Consider the following 15,068-nt stretch of genomic DNA (forward strand, 5'->3'; position numbering starts at 1 on the left):
AAACACTGTTATTTACATGTTTTTGCATGTTTTTGATAACTTTATGAAAAACTTCAGGCATTTTCCAAAAGAATGAGACCAACCTGACCTCTCTATGACAAAAATTAAGGCTGTTAGAGCTATTTAAAAAACATATATATAGCAAAATGTGCTCGACATTTAACCTTACCTTTGGGGTAAAAGGGTTAATTGTAAAGAATATCACCAACATAAACAGATTTATTGTACTTACTTTGCAGAGCAAACCTGAATCTTACTATTCCCAAATTAAAAATAAAGACTGCTGCAATAATCTACCACATACCTTTTGGAGCTATCAAAACAGTAGAACCTTGGGTTGATGTAACAGATGGAAGGATACCCTCAGAGGCTAAAAGAGTTCCATAGTTGATTGGCCCCATCGCTGCAGTCATCCCTACTGGCACGCCGCATGACTCCAACAATCCCTCAGGCAAAATCACTCCCGATTTCCCTAACACTAATGGCAGAGAGGTCTTGAGCATATCTGAATCTCCATTTTCAAGCGGATTTGAGCTATCGTCGTCATAAAATTCCTCCTAGTTAAAGATGAACAAAGCATAAAACATGACTGATATCTTGTTAACAATGACAGATGCTATACAAAGAATAAAAAAAACTATGATCAGATCTGTTAAGCTACATATGCAACCTTTTTCATCTCTTATGCACAAGTAATACCCATTCCTCAACCAATTTATTAATACGGTAAAGTACTTTCAGATTAAAACTAACACCACTCTAAAAATTTCAAGTAAGTGTGATCAAGAAAAAACTAATAAAAGGATCAGTTAGTACATTTGAACATAAATAAAGAGGTAAAACTAATGATTATGGAACTTACATCTTTAAAATAGTCACAATTTTCATTTTTGATGCTTGAGTTGCCGTTAACTACTTTCTTTTTACTCTTGTCAGTGCTGTCATTACTACTTTCTGAAGTGTAATTTGGTGGTTCTTCTGTTTTTGAAGATTTACTGTAAAAATAAATATAAAAAATAGCATAAATAAATACCAACAATATTCAATAATGAGATATGAATAGCACACACTAAGCCAATAATTTAACAGGCAAAAACCATCACCAATTTACAAAATCCTAAGCAGTATTTAACTTCATGTATCCACACTCACATCCAAAATTTATATAAATATAAAAAGATTTCACTATACTAAGCATTATTTAACAAATAAAACTCATACTGCATCTATATAATGAAGAAAAAATATGGTTTTAATAAAACATGCATTCCTGATAAGAACTGGGTAACAATAAAAAGGATAATAGAAATAGTTTGCTGGATACATAACTAGATTTACATATAGCAAAAGTATATGCAGTTTGCCAAATTGCATCAATGTTGATTTACAACAAGCCTACTGAAGCACAACCAAATCAGGGACAGAAATAATGTGACTGAGTATGAGGTCGAGTATGATCAGTATTATGGGACGACAACCCATGCAAGAATTCTGACCGTAATTGCCCTACCATATGTTAAGACATATATATCCCGAGAGGATTTTTCCTTTTATGATACCTGCAGTTATCAAACTGCATTAAGGTGGAGACAGTGACCAGACCCATTACCTTGTGCTTGGCTGTTAATGTACTGAAAGATGTTAGCCAGTGATAGTAGTCCTTTGGAGTGGGATTCCCTTCAACGTTTGTTATATATCACAGGCAAACTACGGTATTGACTACCCCACTTTTAAAATCAATGTCTTATCTTATTGGCAAAGATGATTCTTGCTTTTTTAAGCTACTCATTATCTTTTACCTCAAGCAATATCTCATAACAAGATGCTACAACTTCTTTTCGGGGAAAATGAGACAGATGTGACACTGGAGATAAAGTCAACTAATGTTCAACTCTCCATTTCGATGACTTCTGTGATCTTTAAGATAATGACCATGACAAAATCTTTTTACTTCTAAAAAACTTAACTATATTCTGAAATCCATCGAATACTGGCCATTGCACATCTGAAAGAGGATGACCTAGGATTTTGCTTTGTAAGAAGGACTGCTTTTTAAGAGTATTGGATTGGATTTACAAAAGCTTTCTGCTAGCATGATAGTCAAAATATCCAATAAGGAAGCCTCAACTACAAAATTACGAAGTCACTCTAGAAAGGATAAAGCAATTATCCATGTCCTCTCTCTGCCTATGAGCATAGCTATTTTTGACATTATCAACAATGAGAAGTGAAACTGGTAATGGGTACAGTCAAACCACAACTGCTCCTCACATTCCCACTTACAGAGAGAAAACTTTCATCAAGTTCTAAATATTTTCAACATAAAAAAAACAACTTTCCCATTTGCTTCATTAGCATAAGCAAAATCTTCAGCTTGGTCAAAACCTCAAGAGTTAAAGTAGAAAACTGGGAGTACTGAGGATACTTTTTCGAACAAGTAACAACACTTTCATAATACCCTTAATAACATAAAAAATATCAAGAGTTACATTCCAGGCTGACATCAATGTAAAAGGAAACAAATCTTACACCTTACAATAGATGAATTAGAATATCCTATTGAAAAATTTAGCTCAATGATCTCTTATACATTCTTTTAAAAGTGACCAAAGTTACAAGGAGATGCTTAAATGCTTCTTAGTATCAAGTTTAAAAGTTCCCTAGACAATGGTTTCAAGGGACTTGAATATGGAAAGATCACACACAACGATATTGTACTTACTTGCTATCACTGGAGGGAAGATCAACGAGAGGTGTGGCTGCAAGGAGAGGTAGAGTTAAGGAAGATATGCCATTGGTAACTTTCTGCGTGGTGACTCCACTCTCCTTTGGTTCAGGAGAAGACACTGTTTTTGTACTATCAAAGTCTTTTTGTTTGTGTGTTTCTGTTCTGGCATTAGTTTGTGCATCGCATGAAGATTTACGAGGTCTCTTTGACGGTGGCGCTTCTGTTTCCGACATAGACCCCTCATTACTGTCCATTCCCTCCACATCACTGGGGGATTTTTGTACTTCTTCAATTCTAAGGGGTTGCTCATCATCGTCATAGTCGTCTTCATCATCGTCGTCATCATCCTCCTCCTCCTCATACTCTTCCTCCTCTACTGAATTTTCATTATTGCTTTCATCTTTGGTAGGCTGAAGAGAAAACAATGGATAAATCCCATATAGTTATCTAAACAGATGTATAAAATTATTCAGCACATTTAAGACTAATTTCTAGCTCTGAAAGACCATTGAATTTCCAAAACCACTAATTCTTATGAACCGAATGTGATCCTATTCAATTCTCAGCAAGCTAGTTAATCAAGATAGTTTAACTAAAACACGATCTAAAACTAACATGAATTCACATACAGAATCGTACGAGCTGAAATTCATAACAGGTAAATTCTAAAATTATTACCTAAAAACTACACTTCTAATACTGTAATGATTTTCATGATATTGCAGCTTTCTAGAGAACAAAAACTACCATTGAACATTACCGTTAAATAATACTTAATAAAAGAGCATAGAATACATTCTAAGTGATAAAAGTAGTGGCGATCAACTTGTATCATCACAATAAACACACTTACTAATCCCAGATTCAGTGTCTAGTTCAATTTATTTTATATTCATTATGGAATATATTATCAAACAAGAATCCTTGCTTACCCTATCACAGTTTATACATCAGTGATCTTGGTTATATTACAAGTTGGAGATATTCAATATAGAAAATGTTTCCTACATTGAAAAATTACAAATTTGTAAATTTTTTGTACTTTTCCTAACTAAACAACCCTTCTTCCTTTACATAGGATATATTGTCAGCAAGGCTGGATTATACGGCAATTAAAATTTTATAAGGAGGTGTAAACGGATGGCCAGTAGCCACCGTATGGGAGCAGCGTTCCACAGATTGTTCACCAAGTACTCATTCGAATTGCAAACAAGACTTTCTAGGGGTAAGAGATGGTGGAAAGTACAAAAAAGACTCATCCAGGTGGAAGTCCCTATTCCAACTAGCTGGGTACTTATCCCTGGCTACCAAAACAACAGGCAGTGGTGCAGTTAAGGTTCTTTACATCTCATGCACTGGTAGTCTGGCTGTAACATCGGATCCACGGCCCGTGCCAAAAGAGTGCGGAGCATTAGTTCTCTGTGTAGTAACAAGGAGGCAAACTGTAAATATATATAAATAGGTTTGCCTGGTTACAACACACTTAAGGATTGATGCCAGCTGACAGGGTTTATGATGTTAACTACTGCACTCTAATTGTTCAGTGGCTACTTTCCTCTTGGTAAGGGTAGAAGAGACTCTTCAGCTATGGTAAGCAGTTCTTCTAGGAGAAGGACACTCCAAAATCAAACCATTGCTCTCTAGTCTTAGGTAGTGCCATAGCCTCTGTACCATGGTCTTCCACTGTCTTGGGTTAGAGTTCTCTTGCTTGAGGGTACACTCGGACACGCTGTTCTATCTAAATTTAGTTTCTCTTCCTCCTCTTTTGTTAAAGTTTTTATAGTTTATTTAGGAGATATTTGTTTTGATGTTGTTACTGTTCTTAAAATATTTTATTTTTCCCTCTCTCCTTTCCTCACCGGGCTGTTTTCCCTGCTGGGGCCCCTGGGCTTGTAGCATCATGCTTTTCTAACTAGAGTTGTAGCTTAGCATTTAATGATAATAACAATAATAATAAAAAATGGAAGTGCCAGTCAATCTTCAGTTTTATCCCAGTCTAGCCTAAAACCTCAATCTGATGCTGATGGTCCTGTTACTGGACCTGAAACAGCTATATCACCAGCTGTGTAGCTACTACAGGTCTTAGCGCAAAGGGGTCTAGGGACCTAAGGGTCAATTCCCGCAGGTAACGGGCAATATTGTGGTCTGTAATTTCCAGACGCCTGCATGGAGTGCCTGCACGACAGAGACATTTTTAAGGAATACCAGGGTTGTGTTGACTCTTCTGACATAATGAATTCTAACCCAAGTTTTCCTTGGAACAGGAGGTGAGGGTAGTGAATGAGTACAATCAATAAAATCCCTTAGCCAAGGGAAAATCTTATTTAGTAACATACTCTCCCGGTGCTGATGAAGAGGTGCGATCGAGTTGTATGTGTATGTTTAAGGTAGTGCCTCATGGTCCTTATAGTACACATCTAGGGACGTGTGGTGTTGTGTGTTTGCAAGGGGCATGAATGGTTACTCACCTGTTCCAAACCCCTAGAGATTGAGCATGTGATGGGCGTACTACCACAACACTCAGGACAGGAGGGGTTGTCTGGTGTTGACATGCAAGTTAATCCAAGTGCGCAGCTACTGACCTATTCCAAGCCCCAAATAAAATGAGCATATGATAGTAGCACACGCCGGTTATTAAGCACGCTACCACAACAGACTCAGTAGAAAATGGGATGCCTGGTGGAGAAAGGTGAATCAAACCAGGCACGTTCTCAGTAGAGTTAATGCCCTCAGGTGTGTGTGAGGCCATGCCTATGCATGTGTTGAGAGCCAAGTTGCTCATTAACACAGGGATTCTTGTGAAAAGTACACTTCTCAATTACGTGCCGTTATGGTGAAGTATGTCCGAGTAGCGTGTGCTTGGTATCTAATCTGTTCCCAAAAACCTCTCAGGTTGAATGCATGGGGGAGCACCACACACTACTACTGCAAGCACTGGAAAGAAGGTTGTCCAGTAGGCTTAAGTGCAAACATCCCAGAAGAAAGGTGTGGGTGGCATGCTAACACAAAGCATGTTTCTTCCCTCCGTGGGGAGAGCAAGTGTGTCCCAGAGGAAGTGTGTGGGAGGCATGCTAACAATAAGCATGTCTCTTCCCTCGGTGGGGAGTTTGTGTGAATCCATCAGAACACTGCTATCACAGACAAGGTATGGCATGCCAGGTTTTCAATCTAGTTGGAGAGAGTTGTGCTCGTGAAGTAGCACGTTCACTGGTAAACAATGATACCAGTTCAATACTGCGCATTCGGAGACGTATTGCTCGCGATATCATCTTCTTCTGAACTTGTACGGGGGAAGACAATTGGGAAGACTGTCTCAAGGGTGCTGTCATAAGCCAGTGAAGATCATTCGAGTTATTAATACCTAAAGTTAAAGAAACTTTGAAGGGTAAGTTTGCTTAGCTTCAGACATGCAAACAATCACAAAAACAACTGTTCACACTGATGGTTGAAATCAGAATGAGTGCTCACTGAGCAAGCACGGGGGTGAGGCTTCCCCACTACCGACCGGAAACTATAGGCCACCTTTAAGTTTAATGTCATTATACTCCAGCTTTGCTGATAAGCCTTGCTATGTAAAGGATGGTATGTATTTTTGCCAGAATAAATTATTAAATTTATAATCCCATTATGAATGTTGCGTAGAAGTAAAAATATACTGTATAATGTTAGTGATCTTAAAATTTTTTATTTATTACTTGTACTGTATAGTAGTTTATTTGCTATTTCCTTTTCTCACTGGGCTTCTTTCACTGTTGGTGCCCTTGGGTTTGTAGCATTCTGCTTTTCCAACCAGGGTTTTAGTTTGGCTAGTATTAATAATAATACAACACTACACTTGGCAGTACAAAATTATAGCTAACAACAGCTATTTTTAGACCTTTTTGCAATATGACGACTGGTGAAAAAGTGCTGAATTGGCCATTTTATTCATACAGTAATGTGCTTATTTAATTGCCAAATCCATGGGTTTACTAAACTAATTAGATGCTGGACTAATGTATTTGTACAACTTAATTTTATGTTACACTGGTAATGAGATCATGAATCCAGCCCCTTAAATACAAGTCAATGAGATAATACTATCACTTATCCCTTCCCCCTTAAATACCATTCAGCATAGAGTACACTCATTCAACTACCCAACATACAATATTTAACTCTGTAATTAATGCGCTTAATTCAAACTCTTTCACATTGAGAGGAGTTCGATTGAATGCATAGTAATGACAGGAGAAAAAGTGGACTAGTGATACTGCATTTTACCTTTAGAGATAAAAATTGTCCCCTCATAACTGAAATTCTTGATACAGTAGTCAACGCAACAAATCACAGTTCGCAGAAAAATCCCTCAAAAGATCCATTACTCTTAAACTGGAAAAACAAATTAAATTGCATAATACTTCAACTGACAGAATGCCTACCTGAGCACTAATTATCGCAGAAGTTACATGTGTAAGACCTGTGACATTAAGATTTGTAGCAGCATTCAGAAGACTTGGAAGGAGTTCCTCTTCGACCACAACTTCACCGCAGTACATGAAATGCAGCAGGGACACTATGACCTGCCAGCCTAATCCGTCTAATATAATAATAGGGTGATCACAGGGATGATCCTGAAAAGTGGTAGAAAGTTCAAGTTAGCAAAATTGAGCAAACAATCTTAATACACTGATAATATACTGTATAAAGACAGCAAACAAACCGAGATGTAAAACAAATATACTGATTTTATGAAATAACAGTATATAAATTCCAATACAGTATATCCCCCTACTGAATGCATTAGAATGATAAGACTATATGGCTGAGGAAGTTTCTATGGTATTGGGACATCAACAGTGTACTGATATTAACCCTTTAACCCCCAGGCTATTTGGAAATTTCCAACCCTTAACCCCCAAGGGGTTATTTTTTTCCCAGCACATTTTGCAGTATATCTTTTTTAAATTGCTCTAACAGCCTTAATTTTTGTCATAGAGAGGTCAGGTCGGTCTCATTCTCTTGGAAAATGCCTGAATTTTTTCAAAAAAAAAATATCAAAAAAATGAAAAAAATAATCTTTATAGCCTTTTTTTGCAAGGACGTACCAGTACGTCCATGGGGGTAAAGGGATGGCTTTTGTGAAACGTACCAATACGTCCTTTGGGGGTAAAAGGGTTAACTCAACTGTTTAGACTTACTGTACATTATTCACACCAAAGCATATATGCTGAAGGTACTGCACTTTAGCCAAGAGCATTTGAAATGGCATGTTACATCATTACGGTCAAAACTTGCTATATCAACAATCCATATAATAAAGTCCTTGCATGGAATGGTGCATCTATAATTTTGCTTCAATGAATCTAAGCATACAAAATATTTGTTAATACTTGATCATTATTCACTGGCAAAGTCATTCATTCATTAAGTACAAGACTTTTCCTAACTCTGGCCACCTTTTAGATTTAATCTTCAAACTACACCATCCCCTAGTAATAAATATGGTGTTAATCATAAGTCTTGATATGACAAATTCGTAGTTAATTTGTATTTTTCCCTAACTAATACAAACCTGGAGTTATTTGTAAATGGATATTCTTTCGGTAAAGCTGGAAGGTAGCCAATTAAACTTTTTGGTGCGAGGTGGCAACCTACCCAGAGACAGGGTCTTCTCTTTTCTAGCATTCATTCGTCATTTTAATCATATTAATTATTCTAAACGCCTTTCTTATCCCTCATTCCACGTATTCCCATTCCTATTTTTCATTCCATCTTCACACATTTCCCAAATTCATTGATTTCGCTAATTTCTTTGATTTAGTTTAGATTTGGCCGATGGAATGTGCTACAGCCTCCCTGTTTCGTCTCGTTTGTCATATTGTTTCGTCTTTCTCTCTCCCTGGTGTTTCACTTAACTGTATCCAATAATAATGCAAGTAATATTCACATTTTAGTATCGCATTTATAATCGTATGCATTGTTTACCTTCAAATCTGCTGATCAACCCTGGTTAGTCCGTCGTCAACCTCAACCTTTATTATTAAGGCATGCTACTGCCGATGCACAATATTTTGAGAGAGAGAGAGAGAGAGAGAGAGAGAGAGAGAGAGAGAGAGAGAGAGAGAGAGAGAGAGAGAGAGAGAGAGAGCTCTAACTGGGCAAAGTACTCTCTCCAGTTCATTCCCCACCAAGTTGTACAGGCTTGGGATCTCGAACGACTTAGGCCAAGGACGTGAAGGAAGCTCGTTTAGTAAAAACCGAGCTGCAAGGAACATGTAGCCGTTTCAGATGTGAAAACAATGATCCTGCTGAAGGCGTGGATCTCACTTACTCTTTTAGCTGTTGTCAAGCACACGAGGAAAAGAGTTTTTAATGTGAGGTCCTAAAAAGAGGCTGATTGGAGAGGTTCAAATCTTGATGACATAAGGAACCTTAGGACCACGTCTAGATTCCAGCCTGGAGTGGACAACCGACGTTCCTTTGAGGTCTCAAAAGACCTAGGGAGGTCCTGTAGATCTTTGTTGGTGGAAAGATCCAAGCCTCTGTGGCGGAAAACCGCTGCCAACATACTTCTGTAACCCTTGATCGTAGGAGCTGAAAGGGATCTTACTTTCCTTAGATATAACAGGAAGTCAGCAATCTGGGTTACAGTGGTACTGGTTGAGGAAACTGCATTGGTCTTGTACCAGCTACGGAAGACTTCCCCTTGAGACTGATAGATTCTGAGAGTGGATGTTCTCCTTGCTTTGGCAATCGCTCTGGCTGCCTCCTTCGAAAAGCCCCTAGCTCTTGAGAGTCTTTCGAAAGTCTGAAGGCAGTCAGACGAAGAGCGTGGAGGTTTGGGTGTACCTTCTTTACGTGAGGTAGACGTAGAAGGTTCACTCCTAGAGGAAGAGTCCTGGGAATGTCGACCAGCCATTGCAGTACCTCTAAGAACCATTCTCTCGCGGGCCAGAGCGGAGCCAACCAACGTCAGCCGTGTCCCTTTGCGAGAGGAGAACTTCTGAAGTACCCTGTTGACAATCTTGAACGGCGGGAATGCATACAGGTCGAGATGGAACCAATCCAGCAGAAAAGCATCCACGTGAACTGCTGCTGGGTCTGGAATCGGAGAACAATACAACAGGAGTCTCTAGGTTATCGAGGTAGCGAACAGATCTATGGTTGGCTGACCCCACAGGGCCCAAAGTCTGCTGCAAACATTCTTGTGAAGGGTCCACTCTGTGGGGATGACCTGACCCTTCCGGCTGAGGTGATCTGCCATGACATTCATACCGCCCTGAATGAACCTCGTTACCAGCGTGAGCTTTCGATCTTTAGACCAGATGAGGAGGTCCCTTGCGATCTAGAACAACTTCACGAAAGAGTCCCTCCCTGCTTGAAGATGTAAGCCAGGGCTGTGGTGTTGTCAGAGTCCACCTCCACCACCTTGTTAAGCTGGAGGGACTTGAAGTTTATCAAGGCCAGAAGAACCGCCAACAACTCCTTGCAATTGATGTGAAGTGTCCTTTGCTCCTGATTCCATGTTCCCGAGCATTCCTGTCCGTCCAAAGTCGCACCCCAGCCCGTGTCTGATGTGTCCGAGAGGAGACGGCGGTCGGGTTTCTGAACAGCCAAAGGTAGACTTCCTTGAGAAGAAAGCTGTTCTTACACCACGCGAGAGAAGACCTCCTCTCTTCGGAAACAGGAACTGAGACCGTCTCTAGCGTCATGTCCTTTATCCAGTGAGCAGCTAGATGATACTGAAGGGGGGGAGGTGGAGTCTCCCTAACACGATGAACAGGGCCAGCGATGAAAGTGTCCCTGTTAGACTCATCCACTACCTGACTGAGCATCGGTTCCTTCTCAGCATGCTCTGGATGCATTCTAGGGCTTGGAAGATCCTTGGGGCCGACGGAAAAGCCCGAAAAGCTCGACTCTGAAGATCCATACCCAGGGAGACAATGGTCTGGGATGGGATGAGCTGAGACTCCTCAAAATTGACCAGGAGGCCCAGTTCCTTGGTCAGATCCATAGTCCATCTGAGAATCTCCAGACAGCGACGACTTGTGGGAGCTCTTAAAAGCCAGTCGTCTGACGGAGCCGGACACAAGATCATGGTACTGCTGCACAGTCTGTGAACTGTCAACCATGGGGAAGCGAGGAAGTACAGTGACAACCCGAAGCTGTCTAGACTGTCTGGGTCGTACAGACAACTCCTTATCGGGTTGCTGAGGTTGCCGCACTGCGTCACAACAAGTCACTTCTGCTGGTTGTTGAACGTCTTCCCAGTGACACACTGACTCCGTAAACAAAAAATCCTTTAACAAGGACTAAGCTTGGACTGCATGTCTTGCAACACAGCTCAAGGTCTATGGGAGCAGGTGTGGTAACAGACGGGGTTAGTGACTGAAGTGGAACCATTACCTTCCCTGGAAGCATGTTATGCTTAAATAAAAGTCCATAGGAGGCTACGCAGCTAAAGGCTCCTCTCCAAATGACAGAGTCCTCAAGGGAATATCAGAAGGAGGGAGAAAAGCACTTTCTCATCTACAGGGACCATATCCGAGAAAAGCTAAGTTCTCTCAGTGAGGGTTTCAATGGTGCAAAAGCAGCAGACTAGAAGGCAACGTTATGAAACTGCTTGACAGTCTAGTGAGTTGGCAACAACCAAAGATGTGTGACTGAGAAGCATGCGGTAAGGTATGCAGAGCATGTTGTATGCAGAGCATGCTGTATGCAGAGCATGCTGAATGCAGAGCATGCTGTATGCAGAGCATGCTGTATGCAGAGCATGTTGTATGCAGAGCATGCTAAATGCAGAGCATGCTGTATGCAGAGCATGTTGTATGCAGAGCATGCTGTATGCAGAGCATGCTGTATGTAGAGCATGTTGTATGCAGAGCATGCTGAATGCAGAGCATGCTGTATGCAGAGCATGTTGTATGCAGAGCATGCTGTATGCAGAGCATGCTGTATGTAGAGCATGCTGTAAGGTAAGCAGAGCGTGTTGCATGGCGTGTAACATTTCTCAGAAATTCCATGACCAGTGCTAGAGTGAGTAATATCGCATTACCGTCCATTGAAAGTGCACGTGCCGAGGGAATTGATTTAGGCTGTTTTGTTGATGAATTTGATAGCCGGCATGATAATCGTAGAATTAAGCTACACTAAATGTACTATAATCTACTTCACCTCAGGAAAGGGAAACTCGCCCTGTTGGCAACACTGCATTACTTCATGCATGCTTGCATGGGGTTTTAATATCAACATAATATTTACCTTACATTCATAACTCATGATTCATTTTTGTTTTGAAGATATTTTTGCCATATTTTGCGATATTGTTAAAAATATATTGCAAGGAATACATATATATTTTTATATAAGTAATACAAATAACCTCCATTATCATAATGTTTGTGTAGGCATACATGTATATGATTACAAATGCAAGTTATGAAAGTAATGAGGTGTTATTTCCAAGTTGAATGGGAAGAGGCTCAAGTTGAGGAGAAAGTGGCAGATGCATGCGTTGAGGTGGCTGACTCATAGCATGAGGTTGCTGCCTCAAGAGTTGCGCTTGCTGTAAGGGTTGCGGATGCGCAGTAGCAGGTTCCTGAGGAACGAGTTAAGGTTCCTGAGGTGTGAGCTGCGAGAGTTGAGGTAGCGGCTGCGCAGAACGCAGTTCTTGTCTCGCGAGTTGAGGTTCCTGAGGTGCTAGCCTAAGCTGCAGCGAGTGCTGAGGTGGCTGCCTCATTGATGGAAGAGGTTGTCGTACCTCAAGAGATTGTTGCCTCGCTGGTGGAACCGCAAGCGGAAGCGGAGGAAGTAAGGCATAAGATTCCTGCTCCCATTGCTGAGGTTGCCTTAAGGAAGGCGGAGGTTGCTGCACACCGCTGGTAACTGGCAACTCAGTACGCGGTAAGGTATCCTGAGGAACCTCAACATCGTACGCCTGGCAGACTGGACTGCGGTGAGGCGGAGCGATCGCAGGAGGAGGTGTAACCTTCTCAGCCTGACACTCACGCATTAAGACCGCAAGCTGTGACTGCATGGACTGCAGCAAAGTCATCTTGGGGTCGGCAGACGCTAAGGTCTGCTGAGGCAAAGCCTTAACAGAAGATGAGGTCTGTTGCGGCATCACCTTACCTCTCTTAGGAGGTGTGCAGTCACCTGATGACTGCGGAGAGTCAGAGCTAACCCAATGACTGCATCCGGGTTGTTGAACTCTAGAGGTCTGGACTTTACGTTTAAGAGGTCTTGAGACCTGAGTCCAGCGTTATCTCCCCGAAATTTCTTCTGCAGACGAGTAAAATAAGGGCTCAATCGTCTGCGGGTGGGAGTGACGGTCTCTGTAAGACACGCCCGCAACCACCGAGGATACTTCTGTGCGCCGATCAAGGCCTGCCGAACCCTTTTGCCCTTCGACATTGCTTCTCCCCTGGGCTTGGGAGCTTGCAAGAGGTCCCGGACTGGGAGGACGACTGGCACGCAAGAAGTACCCTCACGCACAACACTGACACACTTTGCGCTAATCACTTATCACTTTTGAATTTCTGTTTGCACTTATTTCACTGAACTCGAAACTTTAAGTGGTTTGTACCTGAAACACGCAATTCTATCCTTCTTTAAAAGTTAGTAATTGCGAAAACAGAATTACAATGTAACAGAAAAATCTAATGAAAGATAAATAATTCAGTGGCTGGAAAGAGACTAAACACTAGATCAAATAAACTACGTTTAAAATCTCTCACCGCATAAAGCTTGAGAACAAGAATAAACTCTAGAAACGTTTACCTTCTTCCCCTAAAGAGACTAGGGAGAAGAGCAAAAACGATAACAACGTTACTCGCTTGAACGAAACGTTTATCCAGCTCTCTCTCCCTCCGTCTCTATCTCTCTCTCTCTCTCTCTCTCTAGACTTAGAACCTGAGAGAAGAGCCCAATCATATATACTCGTTAAAACATATTATTGTTAAAGGAAAAAAACTGAAAGATTTCCCAAATAAAAAGTTCCTTTATTAGAATTAAAACCATTAAGCTAAGAAAGAATGAACAAAACGTTATAAACGGTTTACTCTTACTGCAACGTGACACCGTGAAAATTCTCTCTCTATCGTAACGATAGAGCGCAAGTTGAACGTTCTGAACGTCAACAACTGCAGAGACAAAACAAAACGTTAGTTCAACTTTGAAACAGTACGAGACTATCAAAGAAATTCTTTCAAAAACATTAAAATAGCATAATATGTTAACAGGTAAAACCGAAATGACGGGCTCAATGTTAATTAACTTCGGTACAAGAAAAGACCGCCTACTATTAGGAAAGGTCGAATATAAACAAATATAAAAATTAATTTTAATAATTTTATAATAAAAGGAAGTTAATCGAAGAGGCCTATAAAAGGCGGAGAGATATAAAATAAATCTATAACTTTTGTTAAGCAAAATTAAGAAAGAGAGTCTATACTCTCTTAGACACCAACACTTCGGTCTAAGGGAAGGGTCGGCCATTTAAAGGTGAAAGAGAGTTCATACTCTCTTCGTCACCATAATTAATCAAATTAATTCCAAAAGCTAGCTAAGCTAATAATAGAACTTCCTGAATAGCGAAAGCTGAAATCTTAGAGCAATACTTCACCAAAAACCGTGAACAAGACTCCAAAATTATAAGCGTATCCATGAACGTCTTGCCGGAAGCACGACAGAGGAAAAATTGAAGTGGTGTCAACAAGAAGTACTGCAGTACCTGGCCACAGGTGGCGCTTGTGAGTACACCCCCCTCTTGTATAGCGATCGCTGGCGTATCCCTTCCGTAGAATTCTGTCGGGCAACAGAGTTGACAGCTACATGATTATCGGGTAAGTTTAATATTGAAAAAAGAGCGATTCTATGCCATGTTTTTCTTAAAAACGCCGCTTAAAACAGAAATTTTTTTATTTACGTTTCATTGCCGATCATGACGAACTAACGAATGCATTTACACATGCAAGTGATAACCAATGATATTAAGAGCTTTTAGCAAAGATCATATGTGTGATAAAATATTTATAAAGAAAGTGTAGTAACAGGCTGGCCTTGAAATGGCCGTCCGGCCATTATATGGAGTACTGTATATGATAAAAACGCTTTTTTTTTAAAGGGAACTTTGGGGTTCGTCATTTACTTTGGGTCGTCCTCTACACGGTAATATACGGTAAATGTTTTATTAAAGCTCAATTAACTATTTAAATAATTATAATTTTCTAGAATACAATAATGCTTCCGAAACAAAATCGAATATGAGAGAGAGAGAGAGAGAGAGAGAGAGAGAGAGAGAGAGAGAGAGAGAGAGAGAGAGAGAGAATCAGCTGTTGAAAAGTGATTGAATGCACAG

The 15,068-nt window shown here is 40.5% G+C and overlaps 1 protein-coding gene across 2 annotated transcripts in view; it reads right to left on the minus strand.

Annotated features, from left to right (window-relative positions):
* LOC137648736 (protein abrupt-like) overlaps nt 1-15,068 on the minus strand; it is a 322,135-nt gene that overhangs the window by 15,599 nt on the left and 291,468 nt on the right. For both annotated transcript variants that reach the window (XM_068381806.1, XM_068381805.1), the window contains exons 7-10: nt 7,150-7,341; nt 2,723-3,138; nt 863-995; nt 305-557 (exon numbers count right to left, since the gene is read on the minus strand). In XM_068381806.1, coding sequence (XP_068237907.1) covers nt 305-557; nt 863-995; nt 2,723-3,138; nt 7,150-7,341 — 994 coding nt within the window. The remainder of the gene's footprint in view (nt 1-304; nt 558-862; nt 996-2,722; nt 3,139-7,149; nt 7,342-15,068) is intronic.

This window comes from Palaemon carinicauda, chromosome 10, assembly GCF_036898095.1.
Source record: "Palaemon carinicauda isolate YSFRI2023 chromosome 10, ASM3689809v2, whole genome shotgun sequence".
NCBI lineage: Eukaryota > Metazoa > Arthropoda > Malacostraca > Decapoda > Palaemonidae > Palaemon > Palaemon carinicauda.